Genomic DNA, 25543 nt, shown 5'->3' on the forward strand with positions numbered 1-25543 from the left:
CCATCTATTAGAGCAAACAATTATCTACCAAATGACATGAAATATTTTGCAAAAGCGTTTCATTTATGAATATATTTTTTTAACTTGAAAAAATGCTCACGAATTATTCCTCAGCCCAATAGTACTATTATTGAAAGGTCATTTACACAAATAAAATGAATTTAAGATGTTAACTTTTAACATAAACCACATCAACCGAAGACTGGAAACAGTTTAGTTTTTCCATAAGACACATCACACAAGTGAATGATAAGTTTAGTTTTCCTGTTAGCCACACCACTCTATTCTTGGATCAGCCTAATTTTTCACAAGCCACACCAATTTATTTTGTGAACAATAAAATTTTACACAAGTCATACAATTTTATTCTGAGATCAATTTAGTTTTTCTAGAATCAATCAGTTTTTTTTTTTTTTTCATAAGCCATACCATGTTATATATCAGTAAGAAGTGTATCCAAATCTAAGAAGTTCCAACAGCAGAGGAACCAAGTGAGAAGAGATTGGACAATTCAAGTGGTATGGGCTATCATGGTAAAAAGAAGATAACCAGATTCTCTTAAAACTGTTCTGAATCACAATAATATGCCTTAGGCATACAATGGAGAGAGGAGAGGTAAATCAGGAGAATAGTGAGAAAAAAAGATTACACACAAAAAATAAGCATTAATGATTGAACCAGAAGACAATGAGTCTGCTAGGATTGAACCAGAAGATAATGAGTCTGCTAGAATTGAACCAGAAGACAATGAATCTGCTAGGATTGAACCAGAAGATAATGAGTCTGCTAGGATTGAACCAGAAGATAATGAGTCTGCTAGGATTGAACCAGAAGACAATGAATCTGCTAGGATTGAACCAGAAGATAATGAGTCTGCTAGGATTGAACCAGAAGATAATGAATCTGCTAGGATTGAACCAGAAGATAATGAGTCTGCTAGGATTGAACCAGAAGACAATGAATCTGCTAGGATTGAACCAGAAGATAATGAGTCTGCTAGGATTGAACCAGAAGACAATGAGTCTGCTTCTCAAGCATGTAACAGATTCCAAAATCTGAGAATCTAGAAATGGAAAAGAAGAATGGCTGTAAACTAAGATAGGAGAAACAAGAAGGCATGTAGGAAAAGGAATGTTGATACAGGTACAAAGCTCTTCAAATAAAGAACAAGTGTCAACCCAAACATCAGGCAACAAAGTAAATATTAAATAGTCCTGAGGATTAGAACCATTTGACAAAGATTGAGAGGAATCATGAGACACAAATGAAAATAAAAGAAATGAATATATGTGAGAAATCAAGTCTTGAAACAGTGTAAAAGGTTGAAAACTTCTCATAACTGATAGGAAGATACCTACAGTAAATCCAGATAGATGGAACAGTTGATCAAATTCATTTTCCTCCTGGTTAATCTCAAATTGAGAGAAAGGGACATTAACTAAATGGACAGAAATAGAAAATCCATCATACATAATGGATCTTACAGCACTCTGTACAATGACAATTGTGTCTTCAATGAGCTTCCCAAAGGCATAGCAGAGATAAGACCTGTGAGAGTGACATCATCAGTCACACAGAACAAAATTGAAGCTACCATAACTTGAGAATTCAGGATAAAAATTAAAGGTTTTGAAAAAGAAAAGCCAAAGAAAACAAAAGTCAAAGTTTCATTGACAAATGCAAATCTCATCAATCTGAACTGAGACAAGAAATTTCAGCATGTCTGTTCAGTGCAATGCTGATGAAAAGCATCAAGTTATCACCAGCACAAGTGAAAGAGGCAGTCAATGTAAACAGAAGTTCTGTTGTCCTACTACTGATGGAAGGCTGTTATCACACAATGGTTGTTAGCATGTATCATCTCAGTTAACATCAAACATGAGCTCAGGAGGGAGTTGACTCAAGGCTAGTGGGATGCCAATCTCACAGGTATACACATGAGGAGGGAAACAATAATTCTGTGTGTAGAGGTGAGTTATCTCATAAAATAGTTTTATATCATGGCAAGTCTGGACAAGTAGATAGGCTTTAGGAAATGGTATTATTCACAGAACTGACTGTTGCATACACACAAATTTAAAATAAAAAATGATTGTGAGGAATTTTGTCCCAGTTATCTAATAATAAAAACAAAATATAAATGCATACTTAGTTAAACAGTTTTCCACATTTTTGTCCTAGAGAAAATTGGATTTACTAAATCATAACAGAAACCTTCATCAACTGCAATTCTCAAAATGTACCAGAAACTATTCTATCAAATTTCAAACTTCAAATCATTTTCACTGCAGCATGAAAGACGTATAACAATAATACATGCTTTATAAAAACTTAGTCAGTCCTAACAAATTATTGCAGATTTCCCTTATGCACCACATACTTCTATTTCAAAAATCAATAAAACATACCTCATTGTAGAAGAAGTTAATAGTATGGGTGTTCAACTTCAGAGAGAGGGTTTTTAAAAATGATATGTAGTAAGCCATCACCTGTAAACAAACAGTAAAACAGTTTCACTCACTGTATCTTAACAGCACAATATAAAGAATCATTCATTAACTGGACTAAGGTAAGTTTGGAGGAAATTACCACACAATAATTTTGTTGCTTTTAAATACAAGCTGTTGGCATCATTACCTAATTTTCAACACATTATTCAAATGGAAATACTAATTTGAATTAAGCACAAATGAAAATTAAGTACAAATAACAAACAGAAATATGCTTCTACTTTCTACACAAGAAAACTTGGGAGAAATTTTATAATATCATAAGAAGACTTTCCCCATGGTCAGAGAGTATGTTAAGGTTTAAAAAAAAAATATGTATCATGCAAGTCTTATGTAAGTCTTCCAATTAGGGAGACAAATAGAACAGTAAGAGTTCCATACATGAGCTACCCAGTCATTCCAATTCATGCAGTCTTTTCACACTTCTAATTACCCTATGGCTTGTCTTGCCAACACTCAGTTGCAATGATGCATCACATACGGGAGGAAAATCAATGTGATTAACAGAACTTTGGCTTATAAAGACTATCTTTTGAAGTACATGAATTCTAGTTGTTATGTCCAGCCAAAATATGGACTCAAAAGAAAAAAGTGGTGGAGGGGGGTAAAATTGTAATTAATTATTCATTACCTATGACCATCTATTACAATAATTAATGCTAAGTAAAGTAATCAATTAATCAAAATAAATGTTTCTGATTGTTATTGTTTACAATTATTCCAACTATCCAAGTAATCTAAATACTGTAATTATTATTACTTGTTATTTTTTATTATTTTAAGGTTCCTTGAATGTGATGTGCAGCAACATTTTAAACTTTTAAGTACATTTTTGTTTAACAGAAATCAGCAGAACATTCCTAAAGTTATAATTTTTCAACACTGAAAATGTAATTATGATACATACATCCTCCTCTTACATAATTAAATATTGTCATTCAGTGCTGTGAGTGAGACATGAAAACTGTAGTTCACCAATTCCTACACAAGTCCTCACACATGTATTACAGGGGTCTATATTCCTCTGTCATTTATACTCCATCAGTGGTGTTGGTCGTGATGGAAGTAACTGTGGATTGCTATGATTCTTTCCCCCTCCACTATCCCTTGATGTTTCTAATTCAAAAGATGTTAATGTCCTTGGGGTGATTTTGGTCAGTTTCCCTTTTGAAGGAGATGGTTCACATTGCATAGACATCTTTTTGATACAGGATAGATAGATGTCAGTTTCCCATATCAATCTATCATTTTATCATATCTATGTGTGTCCTGTTCATAAGTCGGCTGGATTTTGTATTGTAGTTGACTTGACACTGATATGATCCTCTTTCCTACCCCTATTTTCCTATTGTAGTTGATTTGCTAACAGCATGATCCACATCCTACCCCCATGTAGATGTCAGTTCCCAACAGCATGGGTGCTGGATGTAGTTGACTTGCCACATATGTTCTGTTGTGCCCTAGCCCTCTACACCCAGGAGCACATCCTTTTCATTTTACCCATTTTTATAATTTTTGGGATTGGGTTTCATAAATATTGCCAGGCTTGGATAACTTTCAGGCCATAGTTCTCTCCCAGTTGAATGTGCTCCCCTGTTTTCCACCCATATGTGCAACATTTCATATGTGAAAAGTATACCTTGTTCTGGTGTGGTGAGATCTACACATCAGATCTCAGAATCTGACTGTCTCATCTTATGAAGTGACCTTCAAGTACACTTGAAGAAAGCTTCTTTCTTTCCCTCCACTTATTCTGCATAGATTCTAGATATTTATGTGAGAGGAGGGGATGTACCATATTGGAAGTTATAACCTTCCTATAATGAAAATGTATTTCGAATAGGTACTTACCTCTTCTCACACTTCCCATCCTTTTTCTTCACTCAAAACTGGTGCTTCCATCTGCTGAAACTCAAAGTAATATTACGGTAGAATTGAACAAATGAAGGAGTCACATGCTTCATGAAAGTATGTTGCACTCTTATTAGTAGAGAATTGACACATGATGATTTGCATAAGAGATGCATTTGAATCAGTAAATTCCAAAGAAGGGGAGATGGAAGACTTATGGCATGCATAAAATATTTTGTATATAGAAGGCAGCACTGAAGGAAAATAGCTATTTATGCAAGGGGAGGTAATGTTGGTTGCTTGGTTTGGCATTTTATGGCACAAAGCACCCACATTATCTGCACCAAACATATGGCAAAAAAGATAAAAGTAAGGTAAAATTATTAAAATTTGTAAAAAGGAATTAAGGTAAAACAAAATGTTTCATTTTTTAATTAAAAACTTATATAGCATTAAATCCAATTTTTATATCTAGTTTACAATAGTAAGAGAGAAACTACAGTAATACAGTTGTAAAAGAGTTTCTGTAACATAATTTTAACTATCATAACTTGCCAGGATGACTAACAGGTAAGTTCAAATATCAGTGTTAGTCACCTGAAGTTGGCCTTTCCAGGCTTGGTTTTGAGTTATTTGACATCATGGCCGCTTTCAGAAAGTAAAGTAATACAAGTTTTAAAGGACTTTCTATAGTATAATTTTAAATATTAAAACTCACCAGGATGATTAACGGGTAAGTTCAAACATCAGCATTAATCGCCTGATGTTGGCCTTTCCAGTCCTGGTTTTGAGTTATTTGATGTTACGACTATTTTCTAATTTCATATCAAACTAATTGTACTTTAATTCGTAAAAAGGAATCATATTAAAAAAGTTTGATTTATGAATTAAAAACTTAAATAGTGTTAAAAAGGCCAGCAGCCTTCAAAAAACCAAAAACATTTGTAAGGTCGACAGTGTCACCATAGTCAATGACACTGTCCAAAATTGCAGATAAACCTTGGGACAGGACATGTTTAAAATGGTGCCGTTGTTGAGAGTCATAACGATGCCAAGACAGTAAAATGTGGCTTATTGTGACCTGAGTGTTGCACAGACAATTGTTCATCAGTCCCAGGAAAAAGAAAATAATGAGTTAAAAAAACTGCAACCAATGAGCAGTCTAGTTAGAACAACTTCCTCTTTCTGATCCTTTTGGAAGCAAGACGACCAAAGTCCAATATCAGGTTTTATACGGAAAAGCTTGTTTCTACGTTGCTCATTCCAAGTCGACTGCCAACTGGCATAGAGCAGATCCTTGAATACAGGACCATAGTCCAGGTATGGAAGAGGCACAGCAGTGATAGTGCCAGAGCAGACAGATTTAGCTGCAGTGTCAACAAGCTCGTTCCCACAAATACTAACGTGGCCTGGTATCCAGAACTGGATAGAAGCAGCTGTAATGAAAAATGGGCCAGTCAATCTTGAATATTGGCAAGAACAGGGTGAGAACTAATGTGAACCAATTCCAGGGTCAGTAAAGAACTAAGTGAGTCAGTACAAATTGTGCAATTTGAATACTGCTTAGCTTCTATGTGATCCAGGGCAAGAGAAATGTCATACAGTTTATCAGTGAACACAGAAACTGTAGACAGGAATCTGTGTGCAATCACCGAACCAAAAAAAAATCATGGCAAAGCTCACAGAATCATCTGATTTCAAACCATCCGTATATATGGAAATGGAAGGATAGTTCAAAAGATGTTCGGCAAATAGAAGGCGGTACTCTCAATATCGAGTATCCATCTTCTTCAGATGACTTAAAGAAAGGTCACATTTAGAGATTGTAATAAGCCATGGTGGGATGGACTGACAAGTGTATACAGCAATGTTATCCAAAGACAGACCCAATTCATCAAACTGCACCTGGATATGAAGGCCAAAAGGAACAATGGCAGATCGTCTGTTCTGAAAAAGCATGGCCTACAGAGGAAAGAAAACACATCCCCCGGTGTGATGTTGTGGTAAGAATCGAAGTTTCAAAACGTACAGTAAAAACATTTGCAAATGGCAGAGGTGTAAAGGAGGTTCATGAGACTCTGTGTACAAGCTTTAGACAGGAGAAGTGAAGAAAGTCCTGGCAGAGAGCAGAAGGCCCTGGTGAGAAATAGGCCGAAGTACTGGCAGAGCCACAGACCAGAAACCCATAGTCTAGTTTCAGTCGAATAAAAGCACAATATATCTTTAGCACAGAACATCAATTTTCTCCTGAAGTGGTGTCAGAGAGGACACAGAAGATGTTCAGTGCTCTTGTACATTTGACTCGTAGCTGCTTGATGTGCACTATAAAAATGAGCCTCAAGAACTTTGTCTTAGGGACCACAGGAAGCACAACTTCACCTACATGGAGTTCAGAATTACAGTGAATACCCCATTAGCAACAAAAGTGCATGCAAACAGAGAGAGAGAAGTTAAAACCATTTGCTGTAGTCCACTTGCTCAATATATCTCACATTCAAAGACCGACATGAAAAATGAAAGTCGTTGACATAGAGCCCGTTTGCAACAGTAAGAGGAAGTTGTTCAGTGATGACACTAATCTTTATACTGTAAAGTGTGACACTCAAAACACAGCCCTGAGGGATTCCAAGTTCCTGAGGAAAAGTACAGGAAAGTGTCAAACCCATACAAACTTAGAATCACCTGTCCATTAAAAAATTTTTGAAAATGGGCAATGGCCATGTAACCCATATAAGCTGAGGTCTTGCAAAATGCCATATCTCCATGTTGTATCATATGCCTTTTCAATGTCAGAGTATATTGATACAAGATGTCATTTAAGAAAGGCTTCTGTGATTGACGTTTCAATTCGAATCAGGTGGTTCATGGTGGAAGACTGTCGTCGGAACCCACACTGAGTGGGCGAGAGGAGGTTGTTTCATTGGAGAAACTAAACAAGACAAGCATCAACCATCCTCTTTAAGGTCTTACAAAGACAGCTCATCAAAGCAATTGAATGGTAGTTTGAAGGAATCTTGGGATCCTTCCCAGGCTTAGAAAAAGGTAGAACAATAGCCTGGTAGCAGGCATCAGGAAAAACATTCTCTTGCCAGATCCAGTTAAAAAAAATGAGAAAAATAGCAACAGAAAAAGGAGTTACATGGTGCAGCATCTCATAATGAATATTATAAGGTCCAACTGATGTACTGCTAGACTGATAAAGGGCCAATTTGAGCTTCACCAGTGTAAAGGGGCAATTATAGTCATAGATGATCAGCTCAAAAGGAAAGAAGTGATCACTCTCCCAAGTCTTGATGGCTAAGAAGGTGGAGGATGAAGCAGAAGTACTAGATATTCAGCAAAAGCTTTCACTAAGAGTGTTGGCAATGCTCCAAGCATCAGCTACTTCCCAGGACCATCAGAGAGCAAGATTGAAAGGGGAACAAAATTATACTGTCCACTGACCTTTCAAATCTTGTCCCATATGATTTTGGAACAGGTAGTAGAAGAGATGCTGGGTATGAACTTAATCCAAGATTCCTTTTGGCTTTGACGTCTTACCTGCCAAGCATGTGAATGGGCCTGCTGGAAAGCAATGCTGTTCAAGAGTTAGGGGTACCTACAAAAGGTATCCCAGGCCAGTTTTTGAGCCTTCCCTGCCATGTGGCAGGCAGAATTCCACCACAGATGAGGATATCATGGAAAACGGCTCAAGGTTTTAGGAATACACTGAGCAGCTGCCTGTATAATACAGTCAGTCACTGCTACCATGCAGTTGTCTATTGATAGCTAAAAGATGATGGCAGGATCAAGTTCTGCAAGAGCAGTGAAAGAGGGCCAGTTGGCTTGATACAGCTTCCACTGGGGCATGCAGGTTAGGTGGCATGGATCATGGCCAGTCTCTTACAAAATGATAGGAAAATGATCACTGATTCATGGGTTAGGAGAATAGTGAAGGCAAACTGAGAGATCAATAGTAATAAAAGACTAACTAGATGCATGAAAATAAGTATAAAAACCAGTATTGAAAAGAGAAAGGTTGTGATTTGAGAGCATACACTCTACAGAGGAACCCCTCCCATCAATATCAGCACCTCCCAAAAAAGGGATTATGTCCATTAAAGCCCCCATTAAAAAGGGAGACAGCAACTGTTCAATGAGAGCATCAAGGTCTGAATGATCATAGGTCTCTTCTGGAGACAACAGGTAGAGAGAATAATGTTGATGGTTTCAACAGAAGGAAACATAGATGGCTACAGCCTCTAAGAATGTGTCATGCACTCGTCGATCACACAACCTGTCATTTCTGTACAAAGAAAACTGCCAAAAGGTGACTGTACTGACAGGTTTCAGAAATATATCCTGTGAGGAAAGGCATACAGGATGGTAAGAAGCAATCAGTGTTTTGGTGTCATCCAAGTTAGAATGTAAACCTTGACAGTTCCATTGTATCAAAGTGGCCACTTTTATTTAAGTGTAGGTGAATTGGGTGAGGAGCCCTTCTATTTTTTCAACCACATCTTTTTCTTTATTTTCTTTATTTGAGGGAGGTCTATTGACCTCCATGGTTCCTGCCCTGGGTCAATTAGGCAGGTCTCTGTCATTGGAAGAAGATTCATACAACTGAGGACATGAGCAAATGAGTGATTTGCATCTTGGGGTGGGAGAAGAAGAGGAAATGACTGTGCCCAAAATAAAAGTGGATCTTGGGGTTTGCAGAACTGAATGTTAGAGACAGAAATGGGTATTGACATTGATTCATCAAATTTCATGGAGGTCAAAAGACTATTCATATGGTTTGAGAACGATTCTTTCAGAGGCACGAAGAGATCCATCTGCACTTCCACTACAGTAGTGAAATGAAGTGTAGCATCATACATCTGAAGTGAAGTGGTGGACAGTAACTTTCCAACCTCAAGGCAAGAACGAAAGTAGGATGGATGAGAGCTGTTACTTTTGATGCAATGAGGGTCTGTTTCACCCTCATAAGCATCATGGTCCTTGCCATCGCAACAAGCACACGTCAAGAAACCACAACATGATGTCTTTAAGTGACCAAACCACTGACACTGGAAACATCTGAGAGGGTTTGGAATATATGGCCATACCTTGCAATTAAAATAATCTACCTTGATGGTGGCAGGTGGATGTGGTGATGTATATGTTAAAATGAGGATATTGGTCAGCATCGTAATTCCATCTTTGCGAGTGGAGATACACCTCACTGCAGAAACTCCTTAGGTGGAGAAACTAGCAAGGATCTCCAACTCAGGGATGTTCTTGAAATCCCCTTCAACAATAACTCCTCATGACAAATTCAAAGTAATATGAGGAGTAACCTCAATGAGTATATCCCCAATTATCTTTGAATACAAAAGAAGTTCACTGTGTTTAGGAGTAGAGATTTCCAGAGTGAAATTTTTTGACTAACTTTGGAGGGCCAGCAAGTCCCTCTAGTCCCTTCTGAATAAAAAAAGGAGACATTTACCATAAAGGTTTGTCTGAAAGAGAATGTAATATAAGAAAATAAGGTACAGATGTTACAGATGTTGAAGATTGCTGCTAAAAATCTTCAAAACATGATCATTTACCTATGGACTGTTATTCACTATTTTATTTGTTTTTATTTGGGGGATCCATAATAAAGAAAGAATGTTCTGGTGCCCACTGACCCCATCCACCATGGATGCCTATGAAGGGATGCACTACAGTGCCAAACAAGGACACTACAGCAATGCCAGGGTTTCATGAAAACTGTACCCAAACACCAGCATCAGATACAATGTCCACAACACCTCTTAGAACATCCAACACTGGTACTTGCTTGACCCTAGCCCAAGTGGACCAGCAGAGTGACCCCAGGGTGGCAACCCCAAGGCTGTCCATGTACAGGAATTCAAGGCCAAAGTAGTGCATTAGGGTTGGACCCCTTAATCACCAGGATCCTCTCCTCCCCTTCACGGATCACCACACATAGCAAACACGTGGGTGGATGTTTAGATCCCAGAGGAGGAAAACTGAAAGAACAGAACCTTCTCTGGGAGGTCTCTTCACCATGTACAGGAATCCACACTGAGGAGGGGAGGTAATGTACCATATCAGATGATGCATCACAACTAACTGAAACATTTTCATAAATATGATACATTAAAAGAAGTGCTTAAATAATACAATGTGGTAGCATCATACCAAAAAGTAGTTGTGAGTCAAATGTATAGTGCTTAATATATCACCCATGGCATTTACAGCTTCCATTTGTGATTACACATCTCCACTAGTCTCTTTTATATAGAGCAATTAATCATCCATAAAATACATTAAATATAGATTACTCTTAATGAAAAATATGCACTTTTTTTTTATTCAATAAGGTAAGAAGAAAATGTATTCTACTTTAACTCTAAGTGTTCTATCTCAAGACATATTGACTAAATGGTTAAACAGGTAATTCATGCAAAGCATGTACACAACTACTCCTGGATGCTAAGACATAATAAGCTGTGTAAACTATAAAAACTGGAGATACATTTAAGTCTAATATTATATTACCACTTACCTCCTCATCAGAGAAATCAAACTTGTGGACTATTATGGAATTAATATGGTTATTTGATAGAAGATAATCTGTGATATGAAAAAGGGAAGATATAATTCATTAACAACTTATGTAAGGTTTCATAACAATAAAAAAAATATTTTCTCCACCTTATAATCAATATTTTGGTTTCACTCAGAATATTAAAGTGTTATCTATATTAAGTTCAAATAAAATAACCTGTGAATTATGTAATTATTTTTATTATACAGACTCTAAACTCTCAGACAATTTAAATACAATTAAAATTCTAAAGCTCTAAAGTAATATATAATAACAATTTAAAAGAACAACTTACATACAGATATTTTATACAGTTTTAATCAAGGCTAGATAATTAATTGATTATATTGATTGTTTTCCCCTATTCACCAGTTTAAAAAGGATAAAAAAAAAGTTGGTGGCAGTTGTTACCAGCCACATGCCTTTCCCTATGGTCAGCAGTTTAAGGATAAAAAAAAATATATAAATAAAAAGGTTTATAGCAGGGTGCTAACAAGCATTTTGTGATGACAAGAAACCCACTTGAAGTAAAAATATACACTGCTGGCCAAAATCTTAAGGCCAATGAACATAAATAAAAAATATGCATTTAGCATTATTAGACTCAACCACTTATTTGAATAGAGCTTCTAAAGATGAAAATAAGAAAAGGGAAAATAAAAATAAAAAAATTTGTTTAGCATTTAATAGGAAAATGTGAACACTACGAAATTAGCCTAAATACTAGCTGGTCAAAAGTATAAGACCATACCAAATATAAGTCCTAAACATGGTAGGAAATGTCCAACAAGAAGTCTCAGTAGTGAGTTGCATGGCCATCATTGCGAATAACTGCAAACATTCACTTTGGCATGGTCAATATAAGCATTTGCAGAAGGCTGGATAGAATGGTATTCCAAGTGGTGAAGATGGCTTCACGAAGTTCATGCACTGTTTGGAAATGACGTCCATTTCTATAGACTTCCTTTGCCATCCACCCCCAAACATTTTCAATGGGGTTCAGTTCAAGTAAACACACTGGATCTTTCCAAAAAATTCACGTTATTCGCCATGAAAAAGTCCTTTGTCCTGTGGGCATCATGGATTGCAGAGTTGTCCTGCTAAAAGATCCAGTCATTTCCACACAAGCGAGGACCTCCAATCAATAAGGATGCTCTCTACAAAATGCCAATGTAGCCAGCTGCTGTTTGATGCCCCTGTATAATCTGAAGCTCCATTGTTCCATGTAAGGAAAAAGCACCCCAGATCATGATGGAACCTCCTCCACTGTGTCGTGTAGAAAACGTATCTGGTGAGATGTCCTTATTGTGCCAGTAACGTTGTAAGCCATCTGGACCATCCAGGTTCAATTTTTTCTCATCAGAGAACAAAACCTTCTTCCACTTTTCTATGTCCCATGTTTGGTGCTTCTCAGCAAAATTTAACCGAGATGTTTCGTGGTTTGGAAGGAGGCATGGCATTGGAAGACTTTTATGATTTTTAAAGCCTTTTTCTCGTAGATGCTGTCTTATTGTTCTCGAGCTGCATTCTACGTCTGTAAGGGCCTTAATGTGGTTCAATGATTGGCTGGGTCTTGCCGGACAACCCGTCGAATCTTCCTGCTCAATGCCGGCAAAATTTTCTTGAGCCAACCACTTGAAATTTTTGTTTTGTATCCCTCAGAGTCTTTTAAGAAATTTGCAACAGCAGTTTTACTATACCCAATCTCCTCAGGGATATCACATTGAGAGAGACCTTGTTTTTGCAGCTCGACAATTCTGTCACGTTCAGACTCTGTCAACATTTTAGTCTTTGCCATGTTTTTACCAATGTAACACAGGAGATGTCAGTGGGAGATGTTGACTGCGTTAATGCTTGAACACAAATGACTAAATTTCGTTACGTGTTTACAGATTAATGCTTCATTTCAGTTTAGTCTTAAACTTTCGATGAGCTAGTATTTAGGCTAATTTCATAATGTTCACATTTTCCCTATTAAATGCTAAAAATTTTTTTATTTTTATTTTCCCTTTTCTTATATTCATCTTTTGAAGCTCTATTCAAATAAGTGGTTAAGTCTAACAACACAAAATGCATATTTTTTCTTTATGTTCATTGGCCTTAAGATTTTGGCCAGCAGTGTATCTTAAGACAGCTGATATGGGTACTAACACTTTTACTAATAAAGCAGAGAACATTTTGACCTTCTTAGGTTATCTTCAGGTTAACTGTCCTAAGATATATTTCTAACAGGCATTTGTCTTACCTCTAGTTATCAGTTCAGGAAGTGAAAAAACAAAACAGAAATAAGAATGGCAGAGGACACTGCCAGACAATTTTCATTCCTACAGTTAGAAAGCCAAGAAGGAAAAGAAAAAGAAATGAAAACAGAAAAAGTTTGTGACAAGTGCTGTCAGATAGGTGCTCACTCTCTTTTTACCAGTTCAAAACAAGTGCCAGTTAACCTTAGAACGTAGAACATTTACCATAATAAGTTTGCTAACAATGGAAACTGAACCAGGGACCCTCAAACCACAATCCCACCCCATTCCAGAACACTTGAAGTATAAAATCAAATGTTATGAAGCTGAAACACAGCAAATTACTCATTACAAACAAACACAACATCGATACCATATAGTTGTAATGACTGATAAATAGTAATAATCAACAACATTAAAACTAGTTATGTTTCTGTGTGTTATTTTTTATAGTGAACCAAATCATAACTTTGATCAACTGAATGTTTGAATGATTAAAATCATTAATAATCAGAAACATTACTTTTGATTAATTGATTATACTTGTGACAATCAATTTAATCATAATTTTGGTCAATCAATTAGTTTATGTGATACTAACTGAATTAATATAATGTCTTCCCATAGGTAATTTATTATAGTGATCAATCAGTTAAACTGCCCAACCCTGGTTTTAATATGAAAGATAATTTTTATACTTTTTGCTCAAGATATGCTTTGTAATTTAAATTAGCTTAAATATATTTAAAAAATAATAATAGTTTGTATATTTTAATATCAAAACAAAAAACTAATTTTAATTACAATTCTTCTTAGCATTTCTTATTATTCATAATATTTCACATTCATTTTGCCCAAAAAGCATATTTTATTGATTTAAAACACAGTATATTTATAAAACATAGCTGTTTACTTACAAAGAGATGTTTCGTTACGGATGTTTTCAAATAAAATATTCAGCGTCTGTAGAAGCTGTACACACACGTATCGTCCACATTTCTGCTTCATGATTTGTAAAAAAAAAGATAGCATATTCTTCTCCAGGAAAAAACTGGAATATATCAAGCTTAAACATTATCATCATAACAGAAAAAAAAATTAAGAAAGTACAAACGTAAGTGTTAACAATTCTTTTGAGTTTCACTAACTGAACAACTGTAGATTTAATAAACATTTACATAATTCATTTGTTCTTTATACTGTCTTAAATAAATGATGTGTTACTGGAAATAATGAAGAAAAGGTGGTTTTGGTAAAAATTATATAAACTTGAAATTCTGAAATTCAAGCTCTATGACACTAAATATGTGTGTGTGTTTTCTTATAGCAAAGCCACACTTGGCTATCTGTTGAGTCCACCAAGGGGAATCAAATCCCTGATTTTAGAGTTGTAAGTCCGTAGTCTTACAGCTGTACCAGAGGGAAACAACACTAGATATAGTAGATACAGTGTGGTTGGTATATTATTATAATATTCTTTACTTCCATAAATGCTTATAATGTGGTTGCCATACTATTACATTTTTCTTTTTTTCTATAAGTTCTTATTATGGTAAAACATCTTTTATTTATAGCACTTCCAGTATAACTCATTTGAGTACTTATTAATTGCTGCAAAGTATGTTATACATTATTCTGATGGTAATTATATAGCATTTAATTAATATACTAATTTACACATAAATTACTGTCATACAAAATAACTGATTAATCAAAATAACAATCAAATTAAATTATGTCATGAAAATGAACAACAAAAATTAGCATTTTCAATCATTTCAATTATTCAAATAATCAAACAAGGTAATTAGAAATATCAGCTTACTGATATTAATCAATATTCCAATAATCCCAATGACTAAAATACTGCAATTATGATGTCTTAGTACTATTTTTATTAATACAAGGTTGTTCACAATGATCAGCTAGTATGTGTTTATTACCATTTTCAGTTATTCCAAATATCCAAGTCTTAAGTGAGAACAATCATTTAGTTGAATGTAACTAGTTGTTCAATGAACATACTGATTAATAATTTCCACTAATCATCCAGTTTCAACTGTAAGTTTGTGAAGAAGAAAAAAAACAGACTTTCATCATACTTCCAGTCTTCAAAACAGAGACAAATACTTACATTTTAATACTTAATTACATTTTAAGTATGTATATTATTAAATAGCAACTATTATTGATCATGATTTAATATCACTTTGTACTGTTAGGATTTTATCATATTCAACACTTTCAAAAGCATTGTGAGACACCAAATAAATGTAACAAATCAGCTCAATCTAATGTGGTCTCATTACTTTCAGAGTTTCACAAACATTCAAATGAAATTTGATTCAACTTGTGCTCATAATATTATTGTATAACCTGTAAAAAAAAATTACATTTTAGAAATTTAATTAAGTTTATACGTTTTTCATGTGGTAAAAGTTATTATATTATGTTGATGCATTAAATATTCTTCTTAGGAATAAACTACATTTATAAAAAGACAGTTTATATTATTTACAGTATTGACCTGATTATAAGGTGATGTTTTTCATTAATAATTAGGCTGTAAAGTTCTTAGTTGCCTTATAATTATGGCCAACCACAGGTCCCTTCCCTGTCACATTCCTCAATGTACAGGATATCATCCAACTACACATGTATCCCTGATGTTCCCTCAAGGTCATACCTAATTCTTATGACTAATACACCTGCAGACTGTTCAATTATGGTACTGATATTGCAGAACTAAAAAGGAATATTATAAAACATTTTTTTTTCTTTCAAGGTTGCCCTATAATTGGGTCAATATGGTATTTAAAATTATTTGTCTTGTGTTGTTTCACAAATATATATATATATATATATATTTGTACAATTGCAAAACTAAAGAGCACTGGGGTCTTTGCTCCCAGTCACATAACCTCATCAGGGTGCTACTGTAGGCCTACTGAAAGCCTTAGGAGCCCTTAATCATTCTCTACTATTGAATATCTCCAAACATTAACATTTACCTTCTAACATTTAAATTGAAAACTAAAACAGTACTAACAAGTGTTTGATCTATGTTGTGCCTATATCCAGTATACTATACATAAAATTGATTGCCCATCTTTTCTAATATTCCCTCACAGGGTCTATTTAAAACAACATCCCACAGTGGAACCAGAGACTTCTAGTGAAATGAACACTTTTTCCTTTTGTACTATATCTCTTATTTCACTAACACTTTTTTGGACACACATTTTAAACTAACTTCCCAGTTTTCATACAAAAAAAAGTTTCTATCTAATTTTTAAATTATTTCTACAGCAGTAATTGATTGCTGACAATCTCTCTGGAAAGTGCAAGGTTGTAGAACCTAACTACAACGAAGTCACTCAGAACTGGAGTTCAACTTACCAAACTACAGAAACAAAATACAAGTGTATACAGAACACTTCCTGTAACAACATTTCATATCACTACATGTGCATATCTTAAGAGTCTAGCAATGTCAGAATGACCAACTGTAATAAAAACATGTAGTAAGAAGGAAGTGTCTCTTGGCACTGTGCCAACAACTTGGTCCTACAATACTTTCATACACTTTATAGCCATGAGCCACAGAAAAAAAAATTTTACAGTATAAAAGAGACCAGTACAACATAAATATTTGTACTTCAGCTTCTTAAAATCGTTCCTAGTTCCTAAACCGTTTCCAAAGGTGTTGCTACAGATGTTACAAACTTTTTACCAAATGAAGAACAATTAAGAAAGCATGCACACAAACATACACACACACAGAAAAATTGTGCATGTAGCAACAGTGGTGTCATACTGACCATGGTGAGTGGGTCAGAGTGTCTTCAATGAAAAAATCAGAAACTACCAAAAACAAAAACATTTTACTGTTATATCTACAGTATTTTTCTTACTTTATTATAGTGTCAACCACTTCAGTGTATATGTATTTTTTTTAAAATTAAGCCACTATAATAAACGAAATACAAAAAGAGTGATGATGAAAATTACACTGCTAGGCACGATGGATCAATTAGCCCAGTGGTCCTTAACCTGGGGGCCGTTTGAAGTTTCTCAGGGGACCACGGAAGGTTTAGGAATTATTGGGGAAATCATGGAGCAGTTTGTAGTTGTTGTGGTAAGTGCCTGTAACTGCTCACCAATAAGAAACACGCTAAAGTGTGGCGGTTGAACCTCGTCAAGATGCTTGTTGCGCAATCACCTGTCTAATTTTGAGTAAAAATTTTCATATATTACAACGTTTCGAATTGCCTAAATTTTTTAACTATATCTTATTAATACATCAAACTTAAAATTTAAATACCAAAGTTTCTGTCGTATTAAATATATATTTTCTCATTATATATAATATCAACCCTCACACTGAGTGACTAAGTAGGTTTTGTATGATATTCAGTAATTCCATGGATTTTGCATTTTTTTAGCACTTGTAGCATATCTCAAGGTCATTTATTGGTAACATTTTCAATAAATTAGGATCTTTATATAGTTTTGTTTTATTCTACCTTTACACAAAGTTCACCATTACAAAAATTATTATAGGGGGTCACCGTAATACCCTGGAGAGTCTCAGGGGGCAAGATGATGAAAAAGGTTAAGAATCACTGTTAAAAATATTAGCCCTTAGGCTTTCAGATTGGACATCCACAGCTTAAAAAGGAAAAACTAATTAAACACATTTATTTTTACTATAAAAATAATAAAACAATCCTTGTAGGTATTATTTTATTTAATCAATTTGGATTATTTATCTTGAGTATTTAATTATATAATTAATCTTTCTTCAAAGTATATAGACTAAGAGAGTGATATTTAAGTAATCTTAAATATTAAGATTTTAGTTAAGCAAAATACCAGTTACATGAGCAAAATTGTTCCATTTAATTTCACAAAATGATTTTTTAAAGTCCCACCCTTATAGTTCAAGCTGATTTAAATGTGTCCTGTTAATATCACAATGTAATTTAACAACAGGATCACATCCACATATTTTTATACAAGTAATGATATCCCAAATAATTATGATAATGCAAAATATTAAACTATGAAATTTGTTTTTCTTCAGAAGATGTTCCAAAACAAGCATTTGTTTCTAATTTTACCATTTAGGACTACTTTTTTCTGCTCTATTCAGTAGCTCAATTTTGTTACATTTGTTACTAGTTAATCTAGTGGCAACCTTTTTGAAGTAAAGTATTTGCACATGAAACAGAAAAGGATGAGGAAGAAAATGAAATCCAGGCTCATGGGTTATTCTCCACAGCAATTTACCTTGCAACTTTTGAAGATGGAAATCCCACTTAAGGAATGGCCTTTTAAATCAACTCAAAACTCACCAACAAGACATTATACAAATAATCCTTGAATTGAGGGACTGTCAACGAACAAACAATGATTAATAATAATGAAAGAGTAATCTTACGATTTGGGTGTAATAAACACAAAAAACTGATTCTTTTTTAAAACAACTTTAGTTTGCTTATAGAGCTTTCTTTCTGGAGGAAAAGTTGAAGTTTATCATAAGGTTGCATAAGAGGATTAAGAAAAGACACTAAAACTTGGAAATTTCATAAAACGTAAGTAAAGAAAGAGAAAACCTTCAAGTTATGAGAGTTATTGTTTGTCTAACACTATGGGTTCAATTCCCCTTGGTGGACTCAGCAGACAGCCCAATGCGGCTTTGCTTAAAGAAAACAAACACACACAAACATTATATTAAAACGTACCAATAAGTGGCAGAGCTGCATACCACTATTTGAGTGTATATGCAGGTTCTAAGATAAAGTTCCTTTGTTAACCTGAAGATGACTCAGAAAGATCAAAATGTTTCTCTCTGCTTTATTAGTAAAAGTGTTAATACCCATACCAGTCATTCTGAGATACAAAAGTTGATAATGTATTTGTAGTTTTTTCCATTATTCAGGATAATTTTTCACATTCCCGACTCTACCAGAGTTTTTTCTTGACATAACCCACCCTCTTCTTCCCCTTCATACATTTACTAATACCTTAATCATTAAGCATTTGATGTAATACTGATTTCTGTGATATCGGTATGTTTTAAAGGAATCTGAATTTTTAATAAAGGCTTGCATTAAAACACTATAATCTAACCACAAACTGGTTTATTACAAAACAATGAATTAAACTGACAGAAAGTATTTTAATGTACTATGTTAAATATCTGACTTCAACTTTAGACACAAAGTACATATATATATGTGTGGCTATACAGTTAAAGTGACATGAAATAGTACTCACAACATACAAAATTGGCTATAAGTTAAATGTATGTAGCATTATGGCCAATGGGATGATCTTTCTAGAAACTCTCCAACCTAAACCTTACTTTATGTGGTATCAAAACATAGTTTAAATGCTAAACTTTGCAAAAACAATCTTCAATGCATGTTATTACCCTTGCACTCTGAGGATATTGCAACTAGGTCTTTATCTCAAAACTGCTAGACCAATGTATGTGAAAGTTTAAACACAATGGGAAGTCACTGTGGGATAGTCCTCCTGAAATTTGGTCCAAATCACTTTGAGGCAATTTTGTATTTTTAGTTAATAATTCTGTAAAGTGTGATTGGATTTGAACAAAATTTTTTGAACACATTAAATTATTTTTGTTTGTTTTCAATTTCACACAAAGCTAGGTGAAAGTTGTATGTGCTAGCCATCCCTAATTTAGCAGTGTAACACTAGAGGGAAGGCAGCTAGTCATCACCACCCACCATCAACTCTTAGGGCTACTCTTTTAACAATGAATAGTGGGACTGACCATAGCATTATAATGCCCCCACAGCTGAAAAGGCAAGCATGTTTCGTGTGACAGGGATTCAAACCTATGACCCTCAGGTTACAGGTCATGCTCCTTCACCACCTGGCCATGCTGGGGCCAAACACATTAAGGTTGAGACTCCTCATCAAACTATAAAAAACAATCCAGGTCATTTATCACTCTGGATCTAAGATGGATTTTCTCAGTTTTTGAAGATAAAGTTTTATATTATTCAATATATATGCACATAATTTCTAAAAAGAGTGGTGATGCGAAGGTATACAAGCTCTCTGGTTACTATTGTATAACGAGAGGAAGATGCTATATCAGATTATTACAAGGCAAAGGTTCAAAACTTCCATCATTTGACCCCTAATCTGTTTATATCTTTTTCATTAAATATGAACTTAATATCTTTTGGTCAATGGAGATTTGTTAATGAAACATTTTGTGTTCATATTTAGTAATTCTTTTTTGCATTTATAACTCTTAAAGTACTCATGTAGAAGTTAATCATTTTAAGAATTACTAACTCAGTTAGGTGGTTCATTGCATGAATCTGAAGGTGAAAAACAACAAAAAAATAAAAACATTATACTCACTCAAAAACAGTACTATCATTCTGGTCACCCCAAATCAGTATTTCAGCAATAGATCTTAATGTCTCCACAAGTAAAGCTTTGTTCTGTTCAGTTACAACCTGGTTCTTGGAGAACAAATGATGCAAGTATCTATTTAGGAGATAAAAATATTTCTAACTTTAATAGCAATATGGTTTGCAACTTTCAAACTACTACATAGAAGCTAAAAATAAAAATTTATGTACATCACCCATAAAAGTACTTTTACCAAATTGGCACATCTAACATCAGTATAATCAGAGCTACACAGAGATGGGCCCTTTGTTTTATGGGCCCCAAAAGTAATGCAAAAACTTGTACATTTCTGTATCTATAGCTGATCAGTATAGATGGACCCCTTGAGAAAGCTGCACAAAGTAGCTTGAAGTGTTAAAAATGCTTCTGTTATATCATGCATAATTTGAAAATCTAACCCCTGCATGAACAGGCATTTTATATTCCTAAAAACAAAAGAAAATTGGGAAAACTGACAAAATATTTAAAAAAATGTACAGTTCATTGATTCATTGTATATTTTATTTAGCTTAGAATCCATTTAACAATGGATTCAATGGGAAAACGTTTTTAAATCATATACCCTTATGGGCTTCAAGAAAGAAAACAGAGGGAATATCATAGCAGTTAATTTTTTTATTCACTTAGGTGGTCATTGCTTCTTATGCAGCATATCTACCTCCAAAGTGTGATACAATAATTCTCAATTATTCATTCATAACCTTATTGATATAAATGTCTTATCACACTACTCACTCTACTCAAACAAGTCTAACTTTCTGCATACATCAACTAGTGAAACAGTTATGATCCACATTCATATTCAGTTATAACTAATTTAACTTAAATTTCTAATCAAAACAAATATGAGTTTTAACCAATCATCTATTACAGTCTACTGAAAAAGATATGAAGAATGCATCTACTAGGTTGTCCAGATATAAATGTCAGAATTCACACAAGCTGAATACTGAGTAACTTATTATTGAATGGTTGGTTTAATCCAATGTTTGTCACTTACAAGCTGTTTTAATTGTCTGATGTTTCAACTGTAATTAGAGTAAGTTTTGCAACACCCAAGGCAACATGGACAAGAACTTTCGTCTCTACAACTTTAAACTTGGGCAAAAAGGTACCGAAACTACACGGAACATCAACCAACCATTCAGCCATGAATCTGTTACTGAACGTACAGTTCAGTATTGGTTCTAAAGGTTTCAACATGGAGATGAAAGTCTTAAAGACCATGAAGGTCATGGATGAAAGCCACCTTTACATGAAAACAAATTATGGAAAGCAGCTGAGACAGACCCTCACACAACAGTGCTTGAGCTTGCAAAAACACTAAACACAAGCAAATCAAGCATTGCAACCACCTGAGTGCAACTGGAAATAAGAAAAGGTTGAATATGTGGGTTCCACATGAGATGACTGAAGACCAGAAAAATTGATGATATAAAACCTGTAAAGCATGATGCTCCAAAAATTGAACAAATTGGGAATCGAGGTTCTGTTTCACCCACCTTATTCTCCAGACCTTCCCCTCTCCTACAGATTTTCATTTTTTCAAGCACTTTGACAACTTTTTGAACAATAAACATTTGCAAAACCAGGCAGTTGTAGAAGAAGCTTTTAGGGAGTTCACTGACCAAAAAAACTCTGATTTTTACAGCAGGGGCATGAACAGCATCATTACACATTGGCAAAAGTGTGTTGAAGCAAATGGTGCTTGCTTTGATTGAAGCATGTTTTACAACACTGGTTCATACTTTTCCAAATTTCACAGTTCAAAAACGACATTTATTTCTGCACAACCCAATAGTTTAGTGTTTGTAGGTTTCTACTTCCATTGGCTTCTGGCAGTAATTTAATAAACTTAGTTTTAGTACAAACATATTAGAAGCCATCAACAATACTCTGAATTTTATGTTATAAATTATAGTTTCAGTATGTCACTGAAAGACACTCTTCAAATGTTCAACTATTTTGTAAAAGTAGGCTGAATGATATTATTTTCCATTACATCTTGCAAAAAGTAATAATTTCAATACACTCTTAAAGTTTTAAATAAATATTTCCTAGGAAAATGGAATCAATACACTATGACTGACAAGTAATATGATAATCTTTCTCACTTGAAAGCATCACTAGTTGGAAACAAATACCAATTTGCACTGGTTTTACCCAAACATACTGTTAGAATGATCCACACCACAATGGAGAGACCAATGTATGATTTTCTTAGATCAAAGGTTTCAAGTAAGTTTAAAACATCACAAATTTATACATACAACATTGAAGTAGACAAAACAGTGATTGCAGAAGAAGGGCTCAAGTTCCATTTAGAGTTTGCTACAACTAACCTAACATTTAAGCAGAGCAAGAAGTCTCTTGCTTCACTGAGGCTGTAACATCCATGTATGAAAATAAAATGCTTTTAATTAAAATCAAATCCTTCCTTGTCAAAATCTGTATTTTCACCATTGTCCTACCATTCCCAACATTATCTATGAAAAATATATGATGCATTGACAATATTAATTCCCTTATCAATCTTAAACACCTTGATTATAACCTTTTTAATTCAAGAGAACACAATTTCAGAGATCGTACCCTATCCTTGTATGGCAACCTTTCAATCCCAGGTCTCATCCAAGCAACCCTTCTCTGAGCCCTTTCCAACAATTTAATGTTTTTTTAAAAGTGTTATGAAGTTCCAGTTGTCTTAGATAAGTAAAAAATATTCACTACACAAAACAAGATAAAAATGATAGACTATTCAGCTCAGCAAGAACTTCTTAGACCTTCAATTAAAAAAATTTAAGTGCTAAGCCAACAAAATGAAAACTATTTCAGAAATAGAATTTTCCAATAAGTTAAATGTACCAAACTATTCCATGACAAACTAATCTTAAAATAAAAATGGCAGTGCATAAACCATTAATTGCCAAAAGTTATATTTACCTCCGAATTTTATGTTATCATAAAATTTAGTGCATTCCAGAAAATAAGTGCTTTTGCACATTTAGTTTTAATATTAATACAAATTTAAGCTGTTAAAATTACAAGTAATTAAAATTGACCTTACCACACTATGCTTTAGGTTTATTGCATATTTTACCTTCCATGAAGTTTAGCTTAAACTGTAAGGTTTCTCAATCTGTTTTAAGATATGTAGATATTTTGAATCACTTTCTTATTGCAAGATAATTGAATAGGACCTCATGTGGTTCTTTTATGAACTAAACATTTGTTATCTTGGTATCTACTATAAGAAAAACTACATTAAAACATAAATACTTTAAATAATGGATCTATGTGAACATAATTACTTTCTTCTGTTTAAAAAAAAACAGCTTATTTTACAACATAACATAGTTATACAAATATTACACAAACTTTGTAGGCACCCCCAACAACATCTGTTTTTTTACTTACATGCTTTTTCATATTAAATAAAATGGTTGTACAAATATTACACAAGTTTTGTAGTAATTACTAACACTGCATTTTCTCAATGTATAATCTGTGTAATGTTTGTTTTTGTGCTGTTGTTTTTTGCATAGTTTATCCAAATTTTTAAAAGTGCAGACAACTTACTTAACACTTTTATTGATAGGCAGAGAATAATATTTCAACCTTCCTAGGTCATCTTCAGGTTGACAAAGAGATGACCCAGGAAGTTCCAAACATTTTTCTCTGCTTATCAATAAAAGTCTCAATATCCATACCAGCCATTCTGAAATAGAGTTTTATTTCAAGTGGGTTTCTCGTCATCAAGAAGATTTAGTTATCAATGAAATTTCTTAAATGTTATTTTAGTACTTGTATGAAACTAATATCAGACATCTTCACTAATGTACTCACTGCTCTTTTGCTCTTTCAGTTGTTAGCATTTAAACAACATTTACATATAACCTAATATATAATATAATCAGCTTTAGTTATACAAATGTTCAGCAATAACTGGTATACATATTTTTTCTTACAATATTCTTGCAATCTTTTAGTAAATATATGGCTGTAAACTAAAATCATCTCTTGAATATTTACATTTTCATAAACTGTCTTGTGAATATTTTCTTTTACAGTACCTTTTAACACAAAATTTTTGTTTTTTTAGTTTTGCAAAAGGTAATAATCTATCTGTGATTCTGTCAGATTATGTATCATAATTCTTAATGGGAGATATTTTAACAATATAAAACTTACCAACTTTATTTACACACTACCACTTGAAAATGAAAAGTGTAGAGATAAGACACATAAAAAATGTTTTGTCCAGGGTAAAAGAATTTTTGAAAATATGATCTCATTCATCTCATCTAATATTGTGGATCAAAATGTTGTAATCATTGAAATCAGAACCCTCCAACTGTAAAAGTTGCTATTATATTTTTAAAATAATTATTAAGTAAATTCCTTACTAAACATTAATTAAGAACATTACCCTGTCATATATCTTTTTGTTTTCTGTTGGTCTATCTCTCTTTCGAGTTTTGATTTTAATATAAACTTAAACTTTAGGGTATAACAGTTAGAAGTAGTGTCAGTGTCATAAACATTAATAATTTATTAGTGTGTGTTTTCTTATAGCAAAGTCACATCGGGCTATCTGCTGAATCCACCGAGGGGGCACGCTTATTAGTACTCGTATTATAACTACTAGTAATACTGTAAATTGTAATGTTATATTTATAGTATACTTTCATTTTCTCAACCAAAATAATGTTTACAAATCTGAAAATTGCTACTTAATATTAGCTGTATGAATAGCAGTTCAGCTAAAACGTTTCATTTTATCGGTATATTTAATTATTGATATTATTTACTAAAGGCAATAATTTTATGTAAATTTGTAATACGTCATACAAATTCACACTAAACCAGTGTTAGTAGTACTAGTGTTAACTTTATGCTCACTT

At 33.8% G+C, this 25543-nt stretch overlaps 1 protein-coding gene across 4 annotated transcripts in view; it reads right to left on the reverse strand.

The window, feature by feature from the left end:
- The window catches only part of LOC143239724 (protein CLEC16A-like), a 75519-nt gene that overhangs the window by 49754 nt on the left and 222 nt on the right, over positions 1 to 25543 (reverse strand). For all 4 annotated transcript variants that reach the window (XM_076481142.1, XM_076481145.1, XM_076481144.1 and 1 more), the window contains exons 2-5: positions 20586 to 20714; positions 14096 to 14229; positions 10897 to 10964; positions 2409 to 2489 (exon numbers count right to left, since the gene is read on the reverse strand). In XM_076481142.1, the coding sequence (XP_076337257.1) occupies positions 2409 to 2489; positions 10897 to 10964; positions 14096 to 14229; positions 20586 to 20714 (412 nt within the window). The remainder of the gene's footprint in view (positions 1 to 2408; positions 2490 to 10896; positions 10965 to 14095; positions 14230 to 20585; positions 20715 to 25543) is intronic.

Source organism: Tachypleus tridentatus, chromosome 13 (genome assembly GCF_004210375.1).
Source record: "Tachypleus tridentatus isolate NWPU-2018 chromosome 13, ASM421037v1, whole genome shotgun sequence".
Taxonomy (NCBI): domain Eukaryota; kingdom Metazoa; phylum Arthropoda; class Merostomata; order Xiphosura; family Limulidae; genus Tachypleus; species Tachypleus tridentatus.